The 25,069-nt window shown below is 42.3% G+C and overlaps 2 protein-coding genes and 1 non-coding gene across 3 annotated transcripts in view; 1 reads left to right on the top strand and 2 right to left on the bottom strand.

Moving 5' to 3' along the window:
* The window catches only part of PIGS (phosphatidylinositol glycan anchor biosynthesis class S), a 1,033,024-nt gene that overhangs the window by 338,818 nt on the left and 669,137 nt on the right, over nt 1–25,069 (top strand). The window lies entirely within an intron of this gene.
* Nucleotides 2,285–25,069, bottom strand: part of NLK (nemo like kinase) — a 149,196-nt gene continuing 126,411 nt past the window's right edge. Inside the window, exons 7-11 of the mRNA XM_049771765.1 lie at nt 23,977–24,078; nt 19,093–19,179; nt 11,714–11,912; nt 10,136–10,229; nt 2,285–2,723 (exon numbers count right to left, since the gene is read on the bottom strand). Coding sequence (XP_049627722.1) covers nt 2,669–2,723; nt 10,136–10,229; nt 11,714–11,912; nt 19,093–19,179; nt 23,977–24,078 — 537 coding nt within the window. The 3' untranslated portion in view covers nt 2,285–2,668. The remainder of the gene's footprint in view (nt 2,724–10,135; nt 10,230–11,713; nt 11,913–19,092; nt 19,180–23,976; nt 24,079–25,069) is intronic.
* LOC126029904 (U6 spliceosomal RNA) lies at nt 13,922–14,029 on the bottom strand. The gene has a single exon (XR_007503059.1). It is a non-coding gene; the product is annotated as a U6 spliceosomal RNA (small nuclear RNA).

The raw sequence follows: 25,069 nt of genomic DNA, 5'->3' as shown, positions 1-25,069 counted from the left end.
AGCTCGGGGGACATTATGGGATGGTGGGCATTGAACCCAGAACCTGAATCTGTCCGGGATCAGCCCATGCAGGGCAAATACCCTACTGCTGTGCTATCTCTCCGGTCCCAAGGTATGTATTTTGTGGCACTGAATGTTTCCTTAAGTACAGAGCTGAGTGTAACAACACAGCACTCCCAGGTATAGCCTCTAAGTTCAGTTCCCCCCCCCCCAAATGTCTGATGATCATTAGCCTTATATTGAAATTTTGGAAAGCTTTTAAATAGTATATAGTTTAATCTGTATCTTTTTTTTTTTTTTTTTTTTGATTTTTTAGCCATACCTAGTGATGCTCAAGGGTTACTCCTAAAGCATTTCTGACGGTAGAGTGAATTGGTGGTGGTGTATCACGCTTATTAGTACATGGTGCCAAGGAGTAAACCTGGGATTCCTACTGGCACCATGTACACATTAACACTGAGCTTATCTCTGTAGTCTTAAAATCCCAGTCTTGATAGTATGTCTTTGGCAAGTTTCTGGGAAGATTAAAAAAAAAAAGAAAGGACATACCTTGCATTCAGGAGGTTCAGGTTCAGTCCTAGATTCAGTGCTAGTCCTAAGTATTACCAGTTATGTCTCCAAAGATCAAAGATCTCAAAGATCAAAATGGGAAGAATAGCTGAAGAGATAGCTCAAAAGGCTGGAACATATGATTTACATGTTTGATCTATGGCACCACCTGGTCCCCTGAGCAATGAACTGGGAGGAGCCCCATAACATCACTGGATATGGCCCCCAAACAAAAACCAAACCAACAGGAAAATTGAAAACATAAAATATCTCAAATCTTTGCAATTTCAGGAGACATGATATGAAAGAGAAAACAGAGGAAAGGAACCAAAATAAAAGAGATGACACATTTTCAAATGTCACATTTAATGTTTTCACCACTGTACTTCAAATCTACATTGTACAAAGTGACCAGTCAGTGTGCCACGGTGATTGACCAACCTCAGATTGTACCTTTCACACCAGTGTCTTCTTGGGCTCTTTTGATACTAAACACGTTTCTCATTCAAGTGAATTGAAATGCTTCAGTTGGGTTGATTCTCAGGAGCCTCATAAAAAAAAAAACAAAGATATTGCACCATCTTTGTTTAGTAATTCAATGTTTGTTTCTTTCACAGCAAATAATTACTTCATTGAAGTTAAAACTTCCAAACATAACTTATTAATAGTCTTCCATTTCAGTTCAGATCACTCAAGATGAAAATACTCTGCTAAATACAGATAACTTACAGTAACTTTAATAGTTAGTTGTCCATAACACACACCAAGGTTTTATCCTAGACCAATTTTAAGACGATTCATTAGTACTCCTTGTACAAGTGAAAAACAATCTTCCATTTTCTTGTCATTTTATTTTTAATATAAAAGTTGGAAGGGACATTCAAGTTTCAAGTCTCCACATTGAACTTAAAAAAAAAAATAGTCATCATCAGCATGTGGAGGTTAACAAGCCAAGTTGTATAACTCCAGGAGGTAGAGGCCTTCAATTTGTATTCATATATACATATGCACAGGAGAATTCAGTGTTCCAACAGAAAAAAAGAATTTGTCAAAAAGTAATAAGTTATTTACTACTGTGACATTTCAAGACTCCCACAGCTTTGCCTAAGGACACAAACACATTTGACATAATTCCTATGTGCCTTTTTTTTAAAATTTGTTTTTGTTTTTTATTTATTTGTTTTTTTTTTTTTTTACTGTCCAGTGCAGGAAAAGTCTCACAAAATTTCACAGACCTAAAATGTGCAAGCTAGTTCTCTCTCTATACAGCAATGTTGGGATTCTTTTGAAATTAGTCCAGAAATTACTTATTTACACACATGAAAGATGCATGCTTCGGGATTCTTTTATGTAAGAAAGAGCAGAAAAACTTCTAATAAAAATAGATTAAATATATATATATATATTTATACCAGGTAAGGAAAACAAAAGTTTAGTCTCTCCTAGTCACAAACTCATTCTCTCTACCCACAACAATGGATTTTAGACAGCACACATCACTGTCACGGCTCTAATGAGAAGTTAATTATAGGGCTTGATCATTAGGTGGCATGCCCCGCCCCCCACCCCCAGGTGCAGCCACACTCAGCTCGGGTGGCTCCATGATTGGTCGCAGGCAAGGTTTCTAGATTCTTTTAGAAAACTCCAAATCTTCAGGAATGGCTCAAATTATCAAAATGTATGACTGCCTTGTGTGTGTGTGCGCGCGCGTGCGTGCGTGCGTGCGTGCGTGCGTGCGTGTGTGTGTGTGTGTGTGTGTGTGTGTGAACAATCTCACTTCATTAAAAAAGGAAAATAAAAACAAAACCACAAAATCCCAACTCCCAAATTTGGTTCAATTTTCTTTTGTTCTGAGGTGAGCCATAACAGCTGCACTAAATTCATAAAACATGTGCAACTCTGGGTAAAATAATTTTTCTTCTAAAAGCACAACCACTTTACAAGATTAAAAGTCTAGTAACATTTTCTAAATATTATTCATATCATACAAGTAGTGGTTGTTAATTTAAAACTTCATTAGTAAAATTACAGTACAAGCATGATTAACCTCCAGAATTGCAAATCCCAGACTCCAGTGGAAAGCTACATTACATCTTCAGTAGTACAATATCTTCCACCGTCACTCCCACACCAAAGGCGAGGGGGGCATCTCGGACGGCTGAGCGACAGTGGAACTGGAAGGAAAGGGAGAGATGGTGGGGTCAGATATCAGAGTACAAAGGGTACTACAACCTGTTTTTATTATTTATTTATTTATTTATTTTTGTGTGTGGTTTTTTGGGTCACACCTGGCAGTGCTCAGGGGTTATTCCTGGCTCCAGGCTCAGAAATTGCTCCTGGCAGGCAAGGGGGACCATATGGAACGCCGGGATTTGAACCAATGACCTCCTGCATGAAAGGCAAACGCCTTACCTCCATGCTATCTCTCCCGCCCCAACCTGTTTTGGTTTCAAGGCTGGGAAGCAATAACCACTACCCCAGGAAGTCTCACTATTTTTGATTTGGGCCTACATCTGATGATGCACAGGGGAACTACACGGGATGCTGGGGATCAAACCAGGGTCAGCCACATGCAAACCAAGCACTGTACTATCTCTCTAGTCGCAATTCATAATAATCTTAAATCTATATTTATATCTTTTTAAAAAAAATTTTGAGTCACACCCAGTGGTGCTCAGGGGTCCATATGGGATGCTGGGAATAGAACCACTGGTCTGTCTTGGTTTGGCCATGTGCCAGGCAAATGCCCTACTGCTGAATATGGCTCACATTTAAAAAAAAATTTTTTTTTGTTTTAGGATCACACCTGGCAGCACTCGGGTTACTCCTGGCAGGCCTGGGGGACCATATGGGATGCTGGGATTTGAACCACCAACTGTCCTGAATCGGCTACATGCAGGGCAAACACCCTACAGCTGTGTTATCTCTCTGGCCGACCAAAATAAATTTTTTGGGCCACACCCATTTGATGCTCAGGGGTTACTCCTGGCTAAGTGCTCAGAAATTGCTCCTGGCTTGGGGGGACCATATGGGATGCCGGGGGATCGAACCATAGTCCTTCCTTGGCTAGTGCTTGCAAGGCAGACATCTTACCTCTACTGCCACCTCACCGGCCCCCCAAAATATTTTTTTAATTAAAAATTAAGAGGGAGGGGGCTGGAGAGATAGCATGGAGGTAGGACTTGCATGCAGAAATATGGTGGTTCGAATCCTAGCATCCCATATGGTCCCCTGAGCCTGCCAGGAGCGACTTCTGAGCATAGAGCCAGGAGTAACCCCTGAGCACTGCTGGGTGTGACCAAATAAACAAACAAAAAAAAAAGTTAGAGGGAGGATTTTATAGATTACACTCAGAAATACTTGGAGGAGGGAGAATTCTCTCCCAATGGTGCCCCAGGTGACCAAACGGTGAATGGGATCAAACCCAGGTTTCCTGCACGCAAAGAAGTCCACTGAGGGCCTCAATAATTTTTGACTAAACTGAGGGGAATAAAAGAGCTCATTTCTTCTCTTTCACCTTCCTTCCTTAAGTTATTTGAAACACTATCTCTATACGAGGCAAGATGGCAGGTACATTGGCTAAAATAGACAAATATTACTCAGCAGCTGTGTAAAATTAAGCACATTTTTTTTTTTTTTTGGTTTTTGGGCCACACCCGTTTGACGCTCAGGGGTTACTCCTGGCTATGCGCTCAGAAATCGCCCCTGGCTTGGGGGGACCATATGGGGTGCCGGGGGATCGAACCACAGTCCATCCTACCCTAGCGCTTGCAAGGCAGACACCTTACCTCTAGCGCCACCTTCCCGGCCCCAAATTAAGCACATTTACTGAAAAAGAATAATGTTGTCTGTCCACTTCATAAGCTAATGATGAGTGAGATAACTTGAGTTTTCTACTATGCAACATAAATGGCAGCTATTATAAATAATGTCTATACTTAACTAGCAACATGATCTTAAAGGATGGAGGGTTCTTCACTAAAATACTGCAATTTAATTTTGGTTTTTGGCCACACCCAGCACTCCCAGTGTTTAGGGGAGCATTTGGGGTGCCAGGGATCAAATCTGGATTGGCATGTTCAGGGCAAGCACCCGAACCCACTGTAATATCTCTCCTGCCCCTCAACACACTATGGCTTTAAATGGGATTCCTATTTTGAATGGTCATTGTAAGTATCCTTTTTTTTTTAAAGGCTTGGTGTTTTTTGTTTGTTTTGGGACCACACCAGGTGTCACTCGGGTTACTCCTGGTTTTGTGCTCAGAAATCACTCATGGCAGGCTATGAGATGCTGGGAATCAAACCCAGATTCATTCTGGGTCGGCCGCATGCAAGACAAACGCCCTACTGCTGTGCTATCTCTCTCATCCTTTTTGACTTTTTGGTTGCACGACTGGGCAGTGCTCCAGGCTTACTTTTGGCTCTACACTCAGGAATTATTCCTGATGATGTTCAGGGATGCCAGGGATTAAACCTAGGTTTGTTGCAAGCACCCTACCTACTGTACTCTCTCCAACCCCTCATAAGCACTTTTTTTTTAATCAAATAACATGAATAGTCATTTAATATTTGTTGGGACACCTGGGGCTAGAACTAGAGCACAGTCCTAGGGTGTTTGCCTTGCATGCGGGCGACCTGGGATGGATGCGGGTTCCATCCCTGGCATCCTCTATGGTCCCCCAAGCCTGTCAGGAGCGATTTCTAAGTGCTGAGCTAGGAGTAATCCCCCAGTGCCGCTGGATGTGCCCCCCCCATAAACCTAAAACAAACAAAAAAACCCAAAACAATATTTGTTGGACACAGATCAGGTTTTTTTGTTTGTTTGCTTTGTCTGGGGGAAGGTTACACATGATGGTACTCAGGGATTATTCCTGGAAATAAGTTGGCAGACTTAGGGGAACATTTAGGATGCCAGGGATCAAACTAGGTCAGCTGTGTGAAAGGCAAGTAAGTGCCCTATCTGCTGTACTATCGCTCTGGGCCCTAAAATAGGTCATATTTGTTCAGGGCACCATATGGGATGCCCAAGATTGAACTCCAGGTTGGTCAAGTACAAGGCAAACAACTTACCCACTGTACTATTGCTCTGGCCCCAGGACACAGATTTGTTTTTATCAGTTATCATTTATGTCTAATATTGCCTGCCTAATAAATTATGATTTTTTTTGTTTGTTTTTTTTGGGCCACACCAGGTGAGGATGAGAGATTACTTCTGACTCTGTGCTCAGAAATCGTTCCTGGAAGGCTCAGGGAACCATATGGGATGCTGGAGATCAAACCCAGGTCTGTCCCAGGTTGGCCACATGCTAGGCAAATACCGTATCACGTGCTAGCTCTCTGCCCTTCCCTAGATTATAATCTTAATGGTATATGTATGTGACAACTTTATTTCCCCCAAGATTCAAAACAGTGAATGTCCCATACCTGAAATGAACTGAAACACCTGGCTGGTATTCCAGTTTGATATTCCTTTATTTACTTCATGGGGTTACCTCCTGATTCATGTTTCTGAAATAAAATTTTCCTGGTGTTTGGGCTCATCAGGATGTGCTCAGGGTTTACTACTGATGGTACTTGGGGATTGAAGTGCTAGAGATTGAACACAGCCATGTATATGGCAAGCACCTTAGCCCTGAACCCCATCTGGTTCCTAAACAAACTTATTTTAATACACACACACACTCACAGGTGGGATGAGGAGCTGTGTGCATTTATTGATTTTAAGAGGGAACCACTAAACAATTTTAAATTTTTTTTGCCTTTTTTGTTTGTTTGTTTGTTTTTGGGTCATACCCGGCAGCACTCAGGGGTTACTTATTCCTGGCTCTATGCTCAGAAATCACTCCTGACAGGCATGGGATACAAGGAATATAACCAGAGTCTGTCTAGGGTCGGCCGCGTACAAGGCAAATGCCCTACCACTGTGCTATAGCACTGGCCCCTATTTTAAATTTTTTTTTTTGCTGGCCCCATGGGCATATCATAGGGATCAAACCCAGGGCTCCTTCATGCAAACTATGTGCTACAGTTCTTTGAATCATCTTCTTCACCCTAAAACATACAAAACATGTAAGCCTTGGGATGAAGAAATATAGTCTACTACCTTCTTTCCCCAGAAAATTACACAGAAAAAATGAAAGTCAATGATTTTTAGAATTCTGAATAAAACTATTCACACTGATTTAATAAATTCAGTTCACTCTGATACTGTGTCAAGGTCAATTTTTATTATTACTTGGCTCTATGCTCAAAAGTGATCCATTGGGGAAAAAAAAAAAGTGATCCATGGGTCAGAGGTCTATATTGCAGTGCCCGGGATCAAATGGTAATACGTGATCTCTCAGCCCATTGAATCCAACAGGAAGAGAAGCAGGAAGATCAGAAAAGGTGGAGAAGGACAAAAGAAGGATGTGGTGTACTGCTTTGTGGTACTAGAACCAGACTTCATCCATTCACTTTTGTCCTTTGCTCCTGAGCATGCTGTTGGCTTTTGCCAAAAGAGGGCGCTGAGAGGCCCAGGATAGGCCACAGTATTAGCAAGCAACTTCCCTCTGGGTTTTCTTCTCAATTTCTTTGAAGTGCTTCCACCTTGGGTTTAACAAAAGTTTTTGGCAAATTTCTCTATGACTCAGCAAGATTCTGATGGGCCAGTTTCTCCCCTTTCTGGCATGCTTCTTCACCACCCTCCTGCTGCTTTGTGTTCTGGAGCTGGCCATATCCTCTCTGAAGAGTTCTGAAATTTCCAAAATTACCATTGAAGTAGTTATTTTTTTCTTTTTGTGCCATACCCAGTGATGCTCAGGGGTTACTCCTAGGTATGTGCTCAGAAATCGCTCCTGGCTTGGGGAACCATATGGGATGCTGAAGGATCGAATCGCGGTCCATCCTAGGTTAGCGCATGCAAGGCAAAAGCCCTACCACTTGCACCATTGCTCCAGTCCCTCCTATTAACTTCTTTTTTTTTTTTTTTTTTTTTGGTTTTTGGGCCATACCCTGTGACGCTCAGGGGTTACTCCTGGCTATGCGCTCAGAAGTTGCTCCTGGCTTCTTGGGGGACCATATGGGACGCCGGGGGATTGAACCGCAGTCCGTCCTAGGCTAGCGCAGGCAAGGCAGGCACCTTACCTCCAGCGCCACCGCCCGGCTCCCTCCTATTAACTTCTTAAAAATGCTCTCTGTTCATGCCCTCCATCCAAAGGGAGTACTTTCAATCATTATTTCAGAAACCTTGAAATTTTTCTTATGCCTTTTAGTAGTTAAACATCTTTTCCCTTTTTCTTTTTTTTTTTTTTTTTTTTTTTTTTGTGATTTTTGGGTCACACCCGGCAGTGCTCAGGGGTTATTCCTGGCTCCAGGCTCAGAAATTGCTCCTGGCAGGCACGGGGGACCATATGGGACGCCGGGATTCGAACCGATGACCTCCTGCATGAAAGGCAAACGCTTTACCTCCATGCTATCTCTCCGGCCCCATCTTTTCCCTTTTTCTGAGGGAGAAGACCACACCCAATGGTGAATAATGTCTTATTCCTGGCTCTGCTTTCATAGAACATTTTAGGTAATGCCTGGGATTGAACCTAGGCTGGCTATATGTAAGGCAAGCACTTTATTCCTCTTTCTGGCTTCTCATTTTTTGTTTATTTGTTTGTTTTGGGGCCATACCCAGCAGTGCTCAGGGGTTACTCCTGACTATCTGCTCAGAAATAGCTCCTGGCAGGCACGGGGGACCATATGGGATGCTGGTATTCAAACCAACTACCTTAGGTCCTGGGTTGGCAGCTTGCAAGGCAAATGCGCTGTGCTATCTCTCTGGCCCCTCTGGCTTCCCATTTAAAAAACATCTTTTTTCCCTTGGTACCAGAGTATATACTGAGGAGAAGGAAAGAAACTGATTAAAGTAGGAGATACACAAATAAGAAAGGATGGGGTGTATGGTAGAGTTAAGAAAGGACAGAACTGGAGCCGGGCAGTGGCGCTAGAGGTAAGGTGCCTGCCTTGCTTGCGCTAGCCTTGGATGGACCGCGGTTCAATTCCCCCCCCCCCCCCGCGTCCCATATGGTCCCCCAAGCCAGGAGCGATTTCTGAACACATAGCCAGGAGTAACCCCTGAGCATCACCGGGTGTGGCCCAAAAAACAAACAAAAAAAAAGAGAGAACAGAACTAAATATCCAAGTTAAAGTCAACAACAATGGTCCCCTAAGCCTGTAAGCAGGGGTCTCAAACTCAATTTACCTGGGGGCCGCAGGAGGCAAAGTCGGGGTGATCCTTGAGTGCAAAGTCAGTAGTAAGCCTTGAACATTGGGGGGTGTGACCCAAACAACTAAAACAAAACAAAACCAAAAAAGATTCCTCTAGGGCAAGGCCACAAAATGTTCTACGGAGGGCCATTTGTGGCCCTCGGGCCGTGAGTTTGAGACCCCTGCTAAGGAGTGATTTCTGAATGCAGAGCCAGGAGTAACCTGAGCACTGCTGGATGTGGCCCAAAACCCACAAAACCAACCAAACACACAACAAAATAAAAACTCAAAAAACCCCACAAACAATTTTTTTGGGGGGAGGGGACAGTGCTGGGAAATGAACCCAGGACCTTATACATGCAAGGCAAGTAAGTGCTGTATTGCTGAGCTATATCCCTGGCCCAGTTAATGTTTATTTTGTTTTGTCTGGGGCCATGCCAAGCAGTGCTCAGGGGTTCCTTTGGCTCTACAGTCAGAAATCACTTTTGGTGGTGATAAGAGGACCATATGGGATACCAGGGATCAAACCTAGACCAGCTGAGTGCAAGGCCGAATCCCTTACCTGCTATACTATCTCTCTGACCCCCAGTTAAAACGTTATATTCCTAAATGTTGCCTGTTCAGATTACTTTCTCTTGACTGGAACCTGATTGGTTCAAGAAATTATGAAACAGAAGGAAAGGACAAAGAGATAAAGAGAATAAGGTCTGCTAAGTGCCAAGGTAGTTTCTTGGCCTTTCATACAATAAAAGTCTATTGTTCTCTCTAAATAGGTTATACCAGCATTCCTGCTGTGAAAATACTGTTCTGAAGGGCAGTTATTAGGTGGTGAGGACGAAAGGACCTGGATGGCTCTAAGTTCAAAAGTTTAGCTGACATATAGCTGGACCAGGCAGCACAATGACTATCTGCAAAAACCACTGCTAAAGCCACCGCAGGAATCAGTGTCCATGTGAATACATTTATTCTGACTAGAGCCAGAGTTCCTGGCTCTTTCAGTTAGACTTTCTTTCATTTGTGTGTGTGTGTGGGGGGTGGGGGGGGAGGGACACATCCAGTAATGCCTAGGGTTTACTCCCTGACTGCACTCAAGAATCACTCCTGGTGGTGCTTGGGGAATGATAGCGATTGAACCTGGGTGAGGCAAGTGTCCTATCTGCTGTGCTATAGTTCCAGCCCCTGAACTTTCTTGGTTTTCTGGGTCACACCTACTGGTGCTCAGGGCAAACAAGCACCCTACCCACTGTATTATCTCTCCAGCCTTTAACGAAAAACAAGTATGCTGACCATCAAATCACAATAGCATGCTTTTACTTCAAACAAGAACATTAGAACCACATACACATACTTACCTAATAAAGCTCTTAAAAGCAGCAGACTGAGGGTTGATGCAGAGAGGCACTCTGTTTCCTTTCTGCTGTTCCAAAATGAACTGGTGAATAATTTCTATGGAGAAAACAAACATTATACAACCCATGCCAATTTGCAGGCTTGGAAGCAGTGAATTCTCAGCCATCTCTAGCATTTCCTGCTGATTTAGTTAAATCAAACACACACACACACACACACACACACACACACAGAGTGAATTCTCAGCCATCTCTAGCATTTCCTGATTTAGTTAAATCAAACACACACACACACACACACACACACACACACACACACACACACAATCTACAGGGCTGAATCCAGTGGCACTTCCTATAACCAAATGAGAGGCACTGATAAAAAATACAAGCAAAGTCCTTAGTGGTGGCATTATTTGAACTGGAATGAGAGGTATAAAAAGATTCATGATTTTGAGCACTCCACAGGGTTGGCATTCTGAATGAACTATTCTAAATTTTGGCTAATAATTGCCTTTTGTAAATCATAAAAAACTCAGTTGGTGTGCAGTATATACTTCTGGATTAGTTACTTTGGGAATTACTTTCTCTTCTAAAATGTCCTAAAGCGGACTGAATCAGAACTTTGGATGTCATTATCTCCCACTCTTACCTTCACCCCCAAAGAAAATTTTAGAAGTATATGAGGTCCAGAAAGATAGCACAGCAGTAGGGCATTTGCCTTCCACGCAGCCAGCCCAGGACCGAAGGTGGTTTGAATCCTGGCATCCCATATGGTTCCACAAGTCTGCCAGAATGATTTTTGAGTGTACAGCCAGGAGTAACCCGAGTGCCGCCAGGTTTGGCCCCCAAAATAAATATACTATGAGAACTTCCTCTCTTGTGATCATCAAAGAGCTGATTTCCTCATAGGATCTTTATGAAAACTTTGCATATTATATAAAACAGAAGTTCAAGAAGATTTTTTTTGTGCAATGAAATCATACAAAGTGAATACACATTAAGTATATGCTGAATCATTAAGTCAGCTTTGAAAATGAAAAAAATTCATGTCTGACTTTCTCCTAAAGACTCAAATTAATATTTTTTTATACACTGAGAAAAGAGTTAAATGCAATGTTGAAAAATACTCTGAGTAGTAGTGGGTGCTTGCCTTGTACGCAGCTGACCTAGGACAGACTACGGTTGATTCCCCGGCGTCTCATATGGTCCCCAAATCAGGAGCAATTTCTGAACGCATAGCCAGTAGTAACCCCTGAGCATCATCGGGTGTGGCCCAAAAACCAAACCAACAAACAAAAAGAGTCAGGGGTTGGAATGATAGCACAGCAGCAGGGCGTTTGCTTTGCAAGAGGCCAACCCAAGACGAACCTGGGTTTGATGATCCCATATGATCTGCTGAGCCTGGAGTAATCCCTGAGAGCCACTGAGTGGGCCTCCTCCCCCCCGCCCCCCCCCAAAAAAAAACACTAAGCAAAATAAAACAAAATGAATAATACTCAGAGTCAGCCTTTCATGGTCAAATAATAAAAAGAATGTTATCAGGCACTTGCCTGGCCAAACATCAAAACAGACACTTACCTTTAACCTGTCGAACAGAACTGAGGTTCTTCTCAAAAGTGTCGTCAAATTTGGGATTGGTGACAGGCTCAAAGTCACTTGTATAAACTCTTCCAGTAGAAGTGGAAAAGCAACATTTACACATACACGTGTGGTATCGTAGTCGCCCTTCGTCTAGATAAGGGTGAGCTAAGGCATCCTTAGCGGATATTCTTTTGGACTGAAATAAAATTTAGAGACCAGCACATCAATACTACAGATAAACATAATACTCCAAACAGGCTCTTTCACAAGACAGCAATTACCTTCTTTTATGATTTTTGAGCCATACCTACCTAGCAATGCTCATGGCTTACTTCTGGCTCCAAGTGGAGTTTAGGGGGCCATCTAGCGTGCTGGGAATCAAACCTGGCCCAGCTGTGTGCAAGGCAGACATCTTACCAGCTCAACTATTTTTCCGGACCTGGCACAGTAATATACCTTAACATAGGTTCTACTTAATTTCTTGCATATCCCAGAAAAAGAGAACACCTCATTTAGGACATTTAGGACAACAAATTACTATTGTAAACCATCATACTACATAGAGCACTTAGCAGAGACTTTCTATCATGGTCCTATAAGCTCCTACTTTAAAACAGCTATATACAAGATAAAATAAAATACATTTAAATATGAAATATGTAATACTTTATTTATTTTTTGGGTCACACCTGGCAGCACTCAGGGGTTACTCCTGGCTCCATGCTCAGAAATCGCTCCTGGCAGGCTCAGGGGACCATGTAGGATGCTGGGATGCGAACCAATGACCTTCTGCATGAAAGGCAAATGCCTTACCTCCATGCTATCTCTCCGGCCCCAGAAATATGTAATGCTTTAAAGGGGATATATTTAGATGTTAAGTAACAAATTCTATATTCTAAATACATCCAAACATTTAGCAGTGAGAAAACCACAGGGGCAATGTTACAAAGTTGCTTGAAATTTTTATTCTCTTAGAATGCCAAGCCATTGTCAAGTAAAAGCCTATGAGGGGCCTGAGAATAGCACAGCGATAAGGCATTTGCCCTAGGAGCAGAAGGACAGTGGTTCAAATCCTGGCATCCCATGTGGTCCCCTGAACCTGCCAGGAGCAATTTCTGAGCATGGAGCCAGGAGTAATCCCTGAGCACTGCCAGGTGTGACCCAAAAACCACCAAAAAAAAAAAAAAAAAGCCTATGAGGAAGCTGCTGAATGCCATGTTTTTTTTTGTTTTTTTTTTTTTTGGTTTTTTTGGGCCACACCCGTTTGACGCTCAGGGGTTACTCCTGGCTATGTGCTCAGAAATCGCCCCTGGCTTGGGGGGACCATATGGGACGCCGGGGGATTGAACCGCGGTCCTTCCTTGGCTAGCGCTTGCAAGGCAGACACCTTACCTCCAGCGCCACCTACCCAGCCCCTGAATGCCATGTTTTTATATTCATTTCAGTCTGAGTATCAGCAGTGGATTTTTGGCACTTCAGATCAGAATACTTAGTGCACTAGTTTCAGGTTTACACAAATCCTAAACTGTTTTGTTTTGTTTTGTTTTTGGACCACACTCAGCTATACTCAGGAATTACTCCGAATTATTCCTGGCTCTACTGGATGCTGGGGACTGAACATAGATAGGGTAACAATGGACAGGGGAAGCGCCCTATCCATTGTACTATTGCTTTGACTCTAAACCAGAAGCGCCTTTTTTGTTTGTTTGTTTTTGGACTCCCCTGGAGGTGCTCAAGAAAGGATAGGTTGTGTGTAAGGCAAACGCCCTACCCACTGTGTGATTGCTCCAACCTAAAGCCATAAACTTTTTCTTCTCTTTCTTCTCTGAACGTCACACCCGGTGACGTTCAGGGGTTTACTCCTGGCTATGTGCTCAGAAATTGCTCCTAGCTTGGGGAACCATATAGGACACTGAAGGATGGAACCATAGTCTGTCCTAGGTTAGTGTGTGCAAGGCAAAAGCTCTACCGTTTGCACCATCGCTGTGGCCCCAAAAGCCATAATTTTTTTTTTTTTTTGGTTTTTGGGCCACATCCGGCAGTGCTCAGGGGTTACTCCTGGCTGTCTGCTCAGAAATAGCTCCTGGCAGGCACCGGGGACCATATGGGACACCGGGATTCGAACCAACCACCTTAGGTCCTAGATCGGCTGCTTGCAAGGTAAACGTTGCTATGCTATCTCTCCGGCCCCTCCATAAATTTTTTTTAAGTATAGAATGCTTCACAAATTTGCGTGTCATCCTTGCTCAGGGACCATGCTAATCTTTGTTTTTTTTTTTTTTTTTTTTGGAGGGGGGGGGTTGGGTCACACCCGGCAGTGCTCAGGGGTTACTCCTGGTTCTATGCTTAGAATTTGCTTCTGGCAGACTTGAGGAACCATATAGGATGCCGGGATTCAAACCACGGACCTTCTGCATGCAAGGCAAATGCCTAACCTCCATGCTATCTCTCCGGCCTCTATGCTAATCTTCTCTGTATCATTCCCATTTTAGTATATGTGCTTCCAAAGTGAGCACAAGCCATACATTTTTAAACTCATTTCTTCACTGGGGTTTTTGAGAAAGGAAATTTGAAAGGATTTAAGGATATACTCTATAAAAGAGCACAGCAAAAACTGGCATCTTATCTGGCTTCACTGAGTATAGCTGAGTGTAGTCCAAAAACAAAACAAAACAAAACCAATCTTTTTCACTGGTTCTGGTCCACCAAATAACAAAAAGTAAGATAGTCCCCATAACCTGGATGCCACACAAACCCTTTTATCTGATAGTTATCTATGTTGATATTAAAAGACAGGTCATAGGTCATAGCTTTGACCTAACCTTTCAGGATATGAACATCACAAAAGAGAGCTCCAGTTTATCCACCAAGGACAGACGTATGTAAACTTCACAACAATGTTTTTGTTCCTTTCGCTACTTATGTTTTGCATCTGGTGAGCTAGTCCTCAAGTTGCATATAATGGTACTCATGGCATTGCCAATGTTGGAGAGCATTCCTAGCTCTGTATTCAGGGATTACTATCAGTGGTGCCAAAGAGATGCAGTGGAGCCAGGTTGAAGCTGGGTCTATGCATGTAAAGCCTGTGCTCAGCTTGTTGAGTCGTCTTTCTCGTCTGCATATAAACACTTCCGCTCCTCCTTCCTAAATGGACCAAATTCCTTCTGCTGGCAGTGTATCTTTGCTTAGCCCAGCACCTCCTGAGTTGTCCTCGGCTGTTCTTCCCCTGGCAGCACTGGACACTTCCACGTGCAGGACTTAAGCACTGGCTTCTGCAAGCCACAACTGGTTCGTGGCCAAGTCTATTTTAGTTTCTGATAAGAGTAGGATCAATTGTGTCCACATGGATGGCAGCAATCACTAAATTTAGTTTTAGTTCTTAACATATGACCATGAAGTCATTTGTCAGGTGGCAGATGTCAGAAAAATTGGGTCCCTGTTAGCTGCGGCAGCATCTGCTATCTGGTTTTCTTATTTTTTTGGTTTCTCTATGGATTTTGGTACCTTCCTGAAATATGAAAATGCAGGACTTTCAGCTTTTGGTATTTTCACAACTCAAAGTATGCTTTGTGTCTGTTTTACAGTGTGTACCACTACAGAATCCTCTAAATGGTGTCTCTGTCCAGAGGCTTTTGAACAAAATAGAATGCAATAATGAACTTTAATTCTCAAAATAAATCACTGTCTCTTGAGGACTTATGAAACAAAGCTTAAGAAAAGAGATGGGGAACCGGAGAGATAGAATGGATGTAAGGCGTTTGCCTTGCATGCAAAAGGACGGTGGTTCGAATCCTGGCATCCCATATGGTCTCTTGTGCCTGCCAGAAACTATTTCTGAGCACAGAAGCCAGGAGTAACCCCTAAGGGCTGCCGGGTGTGACCCCCTCCCCAAAAAGAAAAATGATGGTCATTTTGCAAGGAGCATGAGCATAAACATAAATATAAAAAGTCACATTCAAATAGAAATTATAAAATTTCAATGATATCCTTTAGAAGGACTAATTAAGGTGCTTAATTACATCCTATACTCTTCATTATGCTGTGTTTGGGTACATATCTGGCAGTGTTCAAAGGCTACCTCTGGGGAACCAGGAGGGTAACTACCTTAGGGGAAACAACCAGGGATTCATGGCTTAGTTTGGCTTATTCCTGGCTCTACACTCAGAGATCACTCCTAGAGGCTAGGGGGAACATTTGGGATGTAAAGGATTGAACAAGGTTGGCTGTATACAAAGCAAGAACCTTAGCCAAACTACACATGGTCCTCTGTGTCTCTCCAGGAATGATCCCTGAGCATAGATTTAAAATAACACTCTTGGTCTCTTGTTATAAAGATTAAAGCAAAAATATTTCTCTGAAACAACTTAGTTTATAAAATAGCACAACCATCATATTTATTACTTTTTGGATAAATTTTTTGGAGGTCACACTTGGTGATAGAGCTTAGTCTATGCTCTGTACTCAGGTCACTTCCAACAAGGTTTGGAGGATCATATGTGATCGAATTTGGGTTGGCTATATGCACGACAAGTTGCTTAACCCACTATATACCTCTCTGGCCCAATATATGTATTTTAGTTGGCCCAATATTATAAATTTTTTTTTTGTTTTTGGGTCACACCTGGCAGCACTCAGGAGTCCTGACCTGGCTCTTTTGCTCAGAAATAGCTCCTGGCAGGCTTGGGGGACCATACGGGATGCCAGAATTAAAACCACTGTCCTTCCGCATGAAAGGCCTTACCTCCATGCTATCTCTCCAGCCCCGCAATATCATAACATTTAGAAAAAGAGGTTATGTGAAAATCCTAAGCAAGATGTCTTAGAAAACTCACTCTGAGGTAACAGTTTTAAAACTTTAAATACCATCTGTTTTCTTCCTGATTTTATGGTCATTTATATAAAAATAATGTCAGCACAATAATCTAGCTTATACAAGTTTCAGGTTTGTGTTCTTACAAAAAAGCCCGTTTCATTTTTTAATTTTTTTTGCCACACAGCAGTGCTAAGAGATCATTCCTGGTGGTGGTCGAGAGGCCATATGTGGGGTTGGGGAATCAAACCTGAATCAGAAGCATGCAATACAAGCACTCAATCAGCTAGACATAACACTGGCCAAGCATAATTGCAACATTAATGCATTAAGCAAAACTTCATTAATGACACTAGGTAATATGTTTCTAAAAAGTAGATAATATAACAATTTAGCGTGTTCTCTTAAATCTTTATCTCCTAATTTTTTGGGGGGGACCTTTGGACCAAAAACAGCAGTGCTAAGGAGTTACTCGTTGGCTTTGTGCTCAGAAATTACTCCTAACAGGCTTAGGGGAGCATATGGGACTCTGGGGATTAAACTCGGATCAACTGCATGCAAGACAAATGCCCCACCCACTGTGCTATTGCTCTAGCCCCTATCTCCCAATTTTTTTTTTAATTTTGTGGTCAGAATTGGTGAAGGCCTAGTGTAATTACTGATAGCACAGCAGTAGGGTGTTTGCCTTACATGCTGCTGATTGGGGACAGATCCGGTTTCAATCACTGGCATCCCATATGGTCCCCCAAGCCTGCCAGGTGCGATTTCTGAATGCAGAGCCAGGAATATGCCCTCATTGCCATTAGGTATGGCCCAAAAGCCAAAAAACCAAAACAAAATAAAAAACCAGTTAACATGATAAACTTATCAATATCAATAATAGTCTTGGATATCTGTACAAAATAATTTTTTTTAATTCTTGGGCCAAGCCCGGTGACTCTCAGAAATTGCTCCTGGCTTGGGGAACCATATGGGAGGGACACCAGGGATAAAACCAGGTCTGGCCTGGATCAACCATGAGCTAGGCAAACACCGTATCACACTGTGCTATTACTCCAGCCCCACAAAAATTTTTTTAGCTATGCTCAGGATTGACTCCTGGCTCTGTGCTCAGGAATCAGTCCTGACAGATTTCTGGAATTTATATATGGTGCCAGGGATTGAGCCTGTACTGACTGTGCCACATGTGTATTTCTCCAAGCCCAGTGGACTATACTCAAATGGAGCTTGGGATTCAGTACCAGTAGTGTGGAGGACCAGGTGATGCTAGAGATTGAATCCAGGGCTCCCACATGCAAAGTATGCATCTAGCCTTTTAGCTATCTTTCCAGCTCTGGGAAATTTAATTTTAATGCTGGCTCTTACATGTAGGCTAGTCTCTGAGGAATACATTATAGAATAATCATCAATAACACAAAGATGTACAAATATCTTTGGGCTAAAGAATACATATTTTTCAAAGAAGGTAAAATAATATATTGGCAAAAAATAGATATGTACGGGGCCGAAGAGATAGACAGCACAGCCATAGGGCGTTTGCCTTGCATGCAGCTAGCTGACTAAGGACAAACAGTGATTTGAATCCTGGCAGTCCACTGGTCCCCCGAGCCTGCCAGAAGCAATTTCTTTAAGCCATCTCCCCTACCCCCAATGTAGATTTGAAATCATGAGTTTCTGTTTACTCATCATGAACAGACTAATGTAAATTTAAAAAATTGTTATTTTATATTCCACCATCCTACTGTATTTAATATTACTGTATTAGTAATGGTGATTTCACTGTACTCTGAGCATTTACACTTTTATCTTCTAAATGGCTTTTCATTTTTGAGTCTGACAAATTATTGGCATAGGTGTGACTAATCAATATTCTTTGTATGAATGGATAAACTAAGAGCTGAACTTTATCCCAGAAGAATCAAGTCTATAAAGGGCATTTGGAAACACTTTCACTTCAACAGCCCAAAATAAATATTTCTTCATGCAACATAATAGGTAACTTCAAGGAATTTGAATTTCCTTCTTCAACTTAACTTGGTGGCAAACTGGCTCTACACGCAGAAAATACTCCTTGTGGGGCTTCGGGAACCATATGGGGTGCAGGAGATCAAACCTGGGCCAGCTGTATGCAAGGCGAAGGCCCTACTCACCATATTATCCCTCTAAGCCCTGTACTATTTCTTATATGTTCATAATAAAGATACTATGAAATGAATGACTATGATAAATGTAAAATGAGGGAAATTAAGTTCACCCTTTGAAGAGTCACTGTTTACATTGTCTATCTATTCAAAGTCAGGATGTTTTACTTAGGATATATGTATTTTTATTTCATTAAGAAGTTAAAATAGGAGCCAGTGAGGTGGCGCTAGAGGTAAGGTGTCTGCCTTACAAGCGCTAGCCAAGGAAGGACAGCAATTCGATCCCCTGGCGTCCCATATGGTCCCCCCAAGCCAGGGGCAATTTCTGAGTGCTTAGCCAGTAGTAACCCCTGAGCATCAAACGGCTGTGGCCGGGGAAAAAAATTAAAAAAAAGAAAAAGTTAAAACAAACACATACTACTTACTGGATCAAAGACCAACATCCTGCAAAGGAGATGAACAGCTTCATGTGTAGCCTGGCTAGACAGGGTGTAAAGTACAGGAAGAGATGGCTGTAAAAAAAAAAATTTCAAATGTGTCAGTCTTTATATAAGTGGTTGTGGAATGCAGCCAATTTATGACAAGTACCAGTTGAAAAGATGTGTGCACAGAAGTTTAAACTCAAGTATTCCCCTCATTAATCAGTCTTCAACAGCAACATCTGTCACTACTTTCAATAGCATATTTTCTACTGCATGATACCAACTGTAGGTCAAAGTATAAAAGAGCCTACAAAAAAAAAATGAAAGGCTGATCCTATAAATAGAGCTATTAGCCTAGACTATAAGAAAAAAGGGAAGTCCAAACATATCGACTGATTGGAGTAAAACAGCAAAACTTGGCCACATGTAAAATTAAACACATGTAACTGTGTAAAGGAATAACCATGTGAACTCTATCATAAGCAAAATTACCAAAGATGCTAAAACGCTGATCCTAAAAGACATTAAAGCATTTACATAATCTAAGAAAATATGCCACAGCTTTTGTTGGTTTCACCTAATTGCGTTTATCACAGATTACTCGATCATAAGTGGCAGGCATACTCACGTGAGCCTAAGAAGCCCTGGAACTCAAAAAGCTTTTTTTTTGCTGCCCAGTACCATCATTGCTGTATGTCACACAAGTATCACTAATAAATAATTTACGTATATCTTGATCAGAGTTTCAGATCACTCAGCAGTGACAAATAATAGTATCAGGCTTTTACATGCCTCCCCTCCTACCAATGCAGCACCTGCCTTGACCACGTGAGGCTCTGAGTTTATTCCTAGCATTGCCTTCACCTCCACCTCCAATAAAATCAACTGATTGTCAGCATCCTTATTTATAAAACAAGGAGGTTAAAATTAATGATCTCTCACATTTACTTAGGCTCTAAAACTCTATGAGACTTTATAGGACTTCACAGGATTACTTTGGATAGTATTTTATGTAGAGACACCATCTGCAGACAACATTCTGATATTTGTAGAATAGCCTATTATTCCTTGGTGCATGCATTTATATGTTTACAGATACTTTCCTAAGATTTTGAAAAAAGAATGTTAACTTTTATTGAGTCAATGCTGCAACCCAAGCTCAGAGCTAGACAATTTACAGTTTCAAAGCACAATGTAGTAATTCTCCTTATAGATGCATGGGAATTAAAGATGATGAAAGTTAAAGACATACTTTGATGTGTTTTCTTGATTGTAATGATTAATCCTCTTAGACCCTTCAGGTTGGTGAGATGGACGAAAGGCTGGAGGGCATGCTTTACATGCAGGAGCCCCAGGTTTAATCCCAGGCACTGCATGGTCCCTGAACACTGCTGCAAGCAGCCCCTGAGCATTGCTGGATGTGGCCCAAAACTAAACCAAACTAAAACAGTTTTGACACTGTTGGCCTGGCATTGTGGTGCTACTGTTGTGAGTAGGTGAATATAAGACATGAGTTCCAGACCTTTAAGCATCCTTGACCCCTACAAAATTTTTATAGTGAGACCATTTGATAAATCAGAAATATTCTAATTGGTAGGTGGGTCACACCCAATGGTGCTCTGAGGTCACTCATGAAGGTGCTCAGGAACCCATATGTGGTGCCAGAGACTGACCTGGGATCAGTCATGTACAGGCAAGCACTATGCCCCTGCATTCTCTCTCTGGTTCCAATTCCTTTTTTTTTTGTGTTTGTTTGTTTTGTTTTGTTTTGTTTTGGGGCCACACCCGGTGACGCTCAGGGGTTACTCCTGGCTATGTGCTCAGAAGTCGCTCCTGGCTTGGGGGACCATATGGGATGCCAGGGGATCGAACCGAGGTCCTTCCTAGGCTAGCACAGGCAAGGCAGGCACCTTACCTCTAGCGCTCGGCACCGCCCCCTCCCCTTTTTAAGTAGTTTTTAGGCCACACCCGGAGGCACTCAGAGGTTACTCTAGCCTCTGTGCTCAGAAATCGCTCCTGGCAGGTTCGGGGGACCATATGGGATGCTGGGAATCAAACCCAGGTCCTTCCTGGGTCAACCACTGCAAGGAAAACGCCCTACCCGCTGTGCTATCTCCGGCCAGTCTCAACTCTTGATTTAACTCTGAAAAGCTGTTATCTTGGCAGTCAAATTTCAGTTAAATTATTTTTTTTTCTTTGTTTTGGGCCACACCCAGTGACACTCAGTGGTTACTCCTGGCTCCATGCTATCACTCCTGGTAGGCGTGGGGAACCATATGGGATGCCCAGGATAGAACCCAGGCCAGCCGCGTGCAAGGCAAAGACCCTACCCACAGTGCTATTGCTCTGGCTCCTAATTCCAGTTAATTCTTAAGACCAAAGTATCTCACAATAAGTAACTACTCTCATCCAAGTGCTGGAGAGGGGGTGTTTATAGGCCACTCCTAGCAATACTTGGACAACAAACTGGGCTAGATACTTTGACAAGATTGGAGAATGTAGTGCTGATGGTCACCAGGACCAAATGTGGCAGAGCTGGAATTTATGGATCTGGAGATTGATTGAACTCCTGTGCCCTGTGTTATTTCCTGGGCCCTCATAAGTACTTGCTTTCTTTCCATTTTCCAAGTGTATCCATCCTCAGGCTACAGAGATAGTACAGCAGGTAAGGTACATGTCTTGCATGTGGCCAAAACAGGTTCATTCCCCGGCACTCCATATGGTCCCCCAAGCACTTAGAGGAGTAATTCCTGAGTGCAAAGGTAGGAATAACTCCTGAGCATCACCAGATGTTGCCCCCAAAAACAATAAAAAAATAACAAAAATTCAACTGAAACTACCTTCATCCTTTTTTATGAAAAAGTTCAGGAAATAGAATACTGGACTATTAAAAGACACAGGTTCCAGCTCTAATGGTTTCATTACAGTCCTGGTTAAGTCATTTGAACACTCATCTAGGAGACTGTACAAGCACAGGCTTGCCTACCTATCAATACTATTGCTAATTACCTAACACAACAAATGTTGGGCTAGGTGTTCTGCAACAAAAATAAAACCTCTGTTTTGTTTTTAGGCCACAACCAGCTATGCTCAAGGCTTACTCCTGGCCATGCTCAAGGGACTATATGGGGTGCTGGGGCTGAACCCAGGTTGGCCACACAAAAGGCAAATGCCCTACCTGCTGCGCTGTCTCTCCAGCCCCAAGTAAGATCTCTCTCTGGTGGGCAAAAATGATATGTAAACAAACAGTTCCAAAGCTCTATCCTAGATGGAGGATGAAAATCAAATTAGAAGGCAAAATTTCTAAGATGAAGGACTGGATATGAGAGGGGAACTTATTGAAAAAAACCAAATGACTAGATGTAAGGCTATTTTAGATTTAAAAAAACAACACCTAATTTTATCTGAAAGAAACACCTCCACAAATACATTAAAAAATAAGGCTTAGGTTAATTTCAGTATAAAATAGGCACTGTATACTTCCTTCTTTTGTAGGTGTGGGGAGGATTGTGCACCCCTGGTGGTGCTCAGGGGCTCTTCCAGGCTCTGTGGGTTTGATGTGGGTGGGATGCAAGAGGACTATAGCATCTACATATCCTTTGTTATTCAGGCTGATTTTAGATCACATACTTTACCCACTAGAATTACAAAGAATTACAATGAGAATGCCAGCTGCTAATTTAAGAGATATATCAAATTCTGTCTGGCATTTGTTCAGTCAATTAACGACCAACAATCAATTTAAGCAATAATCAAATTGAACTCAATTTAAAAGAAACAAGAAAAGGAACAACCATCAAGACAGAATGGTGGGTAAGGTGCTTGCTTTGCACGCACCTTGTCCTTGAGCACCACTAGGAGTGGTTCCTAAACTCAGGGCCAGAAACAATCCCTAATCACTATTGGGTGAGGCTTCACACAAAACAAATAAAACAACAAAAAATATCAGGTCAGCACCCAGGAAAACTTCACTATACTTTCCAAGCTTTCTCTCTTCTGTTTCATTTTGTTGTATTCCTTTTACTCTTCACATCATTAAACTATTCTGTCCAAAGGAGTTTAAAAACATGCATCTATAAAGTGCTGCTAAGTCAAAAGGGAGGAGAAAGGATCATCCTGTCTTTCTCAGCAGTGTCATGGCTGGTTGCTCATGGTGGGGGATCAAGAACCACATGGGGTGCCTGAATTCAAACCTGGGTCAGCTGCATGGAAGGTAAATGCTCTACCCACTAGCCCCAGACATTTACATGGAACTGTGCTATAGCACTGAGACTAAAGTTGCACCTCCATTAATTTTTCTCACTTCAAAAACACCAAGGTTCATTGATGAATTTTAAAAAATACATTCCGGGGCCAGAAACATTGTGCACAACTGATTGGGTTTGATCCCTGGCATTCCATATGGTTCTCCAAGCCCACCAGGAGTGTATACTGAGCACAGAACCAGGAGTAAGTTCTGAGCACTGGTGGGGACCCATTCCCCAAATATTTATTTTCTGCCCCTCATATGGGGATTTTATTTATTTTGATAAATATCTAACCTTTTCTTTTTCTTTCTTTTTTTTTTTTTTTGTTTTGTTTTTGGGTCATTTCTAGTGGCGCTCAGGGGCCACTCCTGGCTCTGTGCTCAGAAATCGCTCCTGGCAGGCACGAGGGACCATATGGGATGCCAGGATTCGAACCACCATCTGTCCTGGATTGGCTGTGTGCAAGGCAAATGCCCTACCGCTGTGCTATCTCTCTGGCCTCTAAAATTTTCTTATGTATAGCTATGACATGAAAAATATTACTAGAACTGACAAGTCATGTTTTTGTTTAAATATTCTCTGTTGAGGAAATCCTGACTAAAGAGATGGTCCCCAGATATAGATCCTCCCCTCCTTTTACCTGTTTATGAGGACCCCTGAGTATGTGTGCCTTAGCGCCTTCACAAGCTGTCCTCATTGCTTCCAGTGATGGTGTGCCCAAGAGATCCGTGATCAAATCCAACTACAAGGCAACATAAAATACACAAAACAGTAAATTCAAGAAAACAACTCTTATTACTCTTAAACCAGTCTTAGAGATGAGCTCCAATTCTGAAAAACAAAAAATACATACCATTGCAAAACAAACAACCTCCCCAAAACACAAAAATAACAACAAAACAAAATTTCAGATTACCTGATAAGTGAGATCCCTTATTTTCATTTGGGGAAGTACAGGAAAAAAATCCTGAATAATGTTTTTAAGAATCTGGAGCCAAAGAGATCGTGCAGTGGGTAGGGTGTTTGCTTTGCAGGTGCCTGTTCTGGGTTTGATCCCAGGCATGCCATATGGTCTCCTGAGCACCACTTGGAGTAATTCCTGAGGGCAGAGCCAGGAGAAACCCCTAAGCATTGCTGCGTGTGACCCAAAAACTGAAGTTTATTAGGAAACCACATAAAACAAATAAGTCTATACCTGTCTGGTGTCTAGACAGTATAGCATCTGTGATCTTTGCAAGGATTTAGGTTCATTATGGAGTTAATTCACAAATCAGAAAGCAGTGACTTGGTAATACTCTCAGAACACTGATAACTAAATTGAAAGCTATCAATGTTTGGGTCAGAAGCCACCCTTCACATATTAAATATGCTAGAAATCTCTTAAAATGACAGGAAACTGGCAATTAGAAAACCAGGACACTGCACTGATCAGATTTGACTAGATGGGTATAACAAGAACAATAAATATCCTTGTACAAATGTCTTTTTGGGGGGATGGGTGGGAGGGCCATACCTGGTGACGCTCAGGAGTTATTCCTGGTATGAGCTCAGAAATTGCTCCTGGCTCGGGGGACCATAAGGGACGCTGGGGATTGAACCCAGGTCCGTCCTGGGTCAGCCATGTGCAAGTCAAAGGCCCTACCGTGCTCCAGCCCCAGATAAGTCTTTTTAGATAAGCACTTTTAGATAAGTACCTTAGCAATTTTTTATAGAATTACATTTGTTCTAGGGGC

This window comes from Suncus etruscus, chromosome 1, assembly GCF_024139225.1.
Source record: "Suncus etruscus isolate mSunEtr1 chromosome 1, mSunEtr1.pri.cur, whole genome shotgun sequence".
Taxonomy (NCBI): Eukaryota; Metazoa; Chordata; class Mammalia; order Eulipotyphla; family Soricidae; genus Suncus; species Suncus etruscus.
This window is presented reverse-complemented; position numbering and strand designations above follow the sequence as displayed.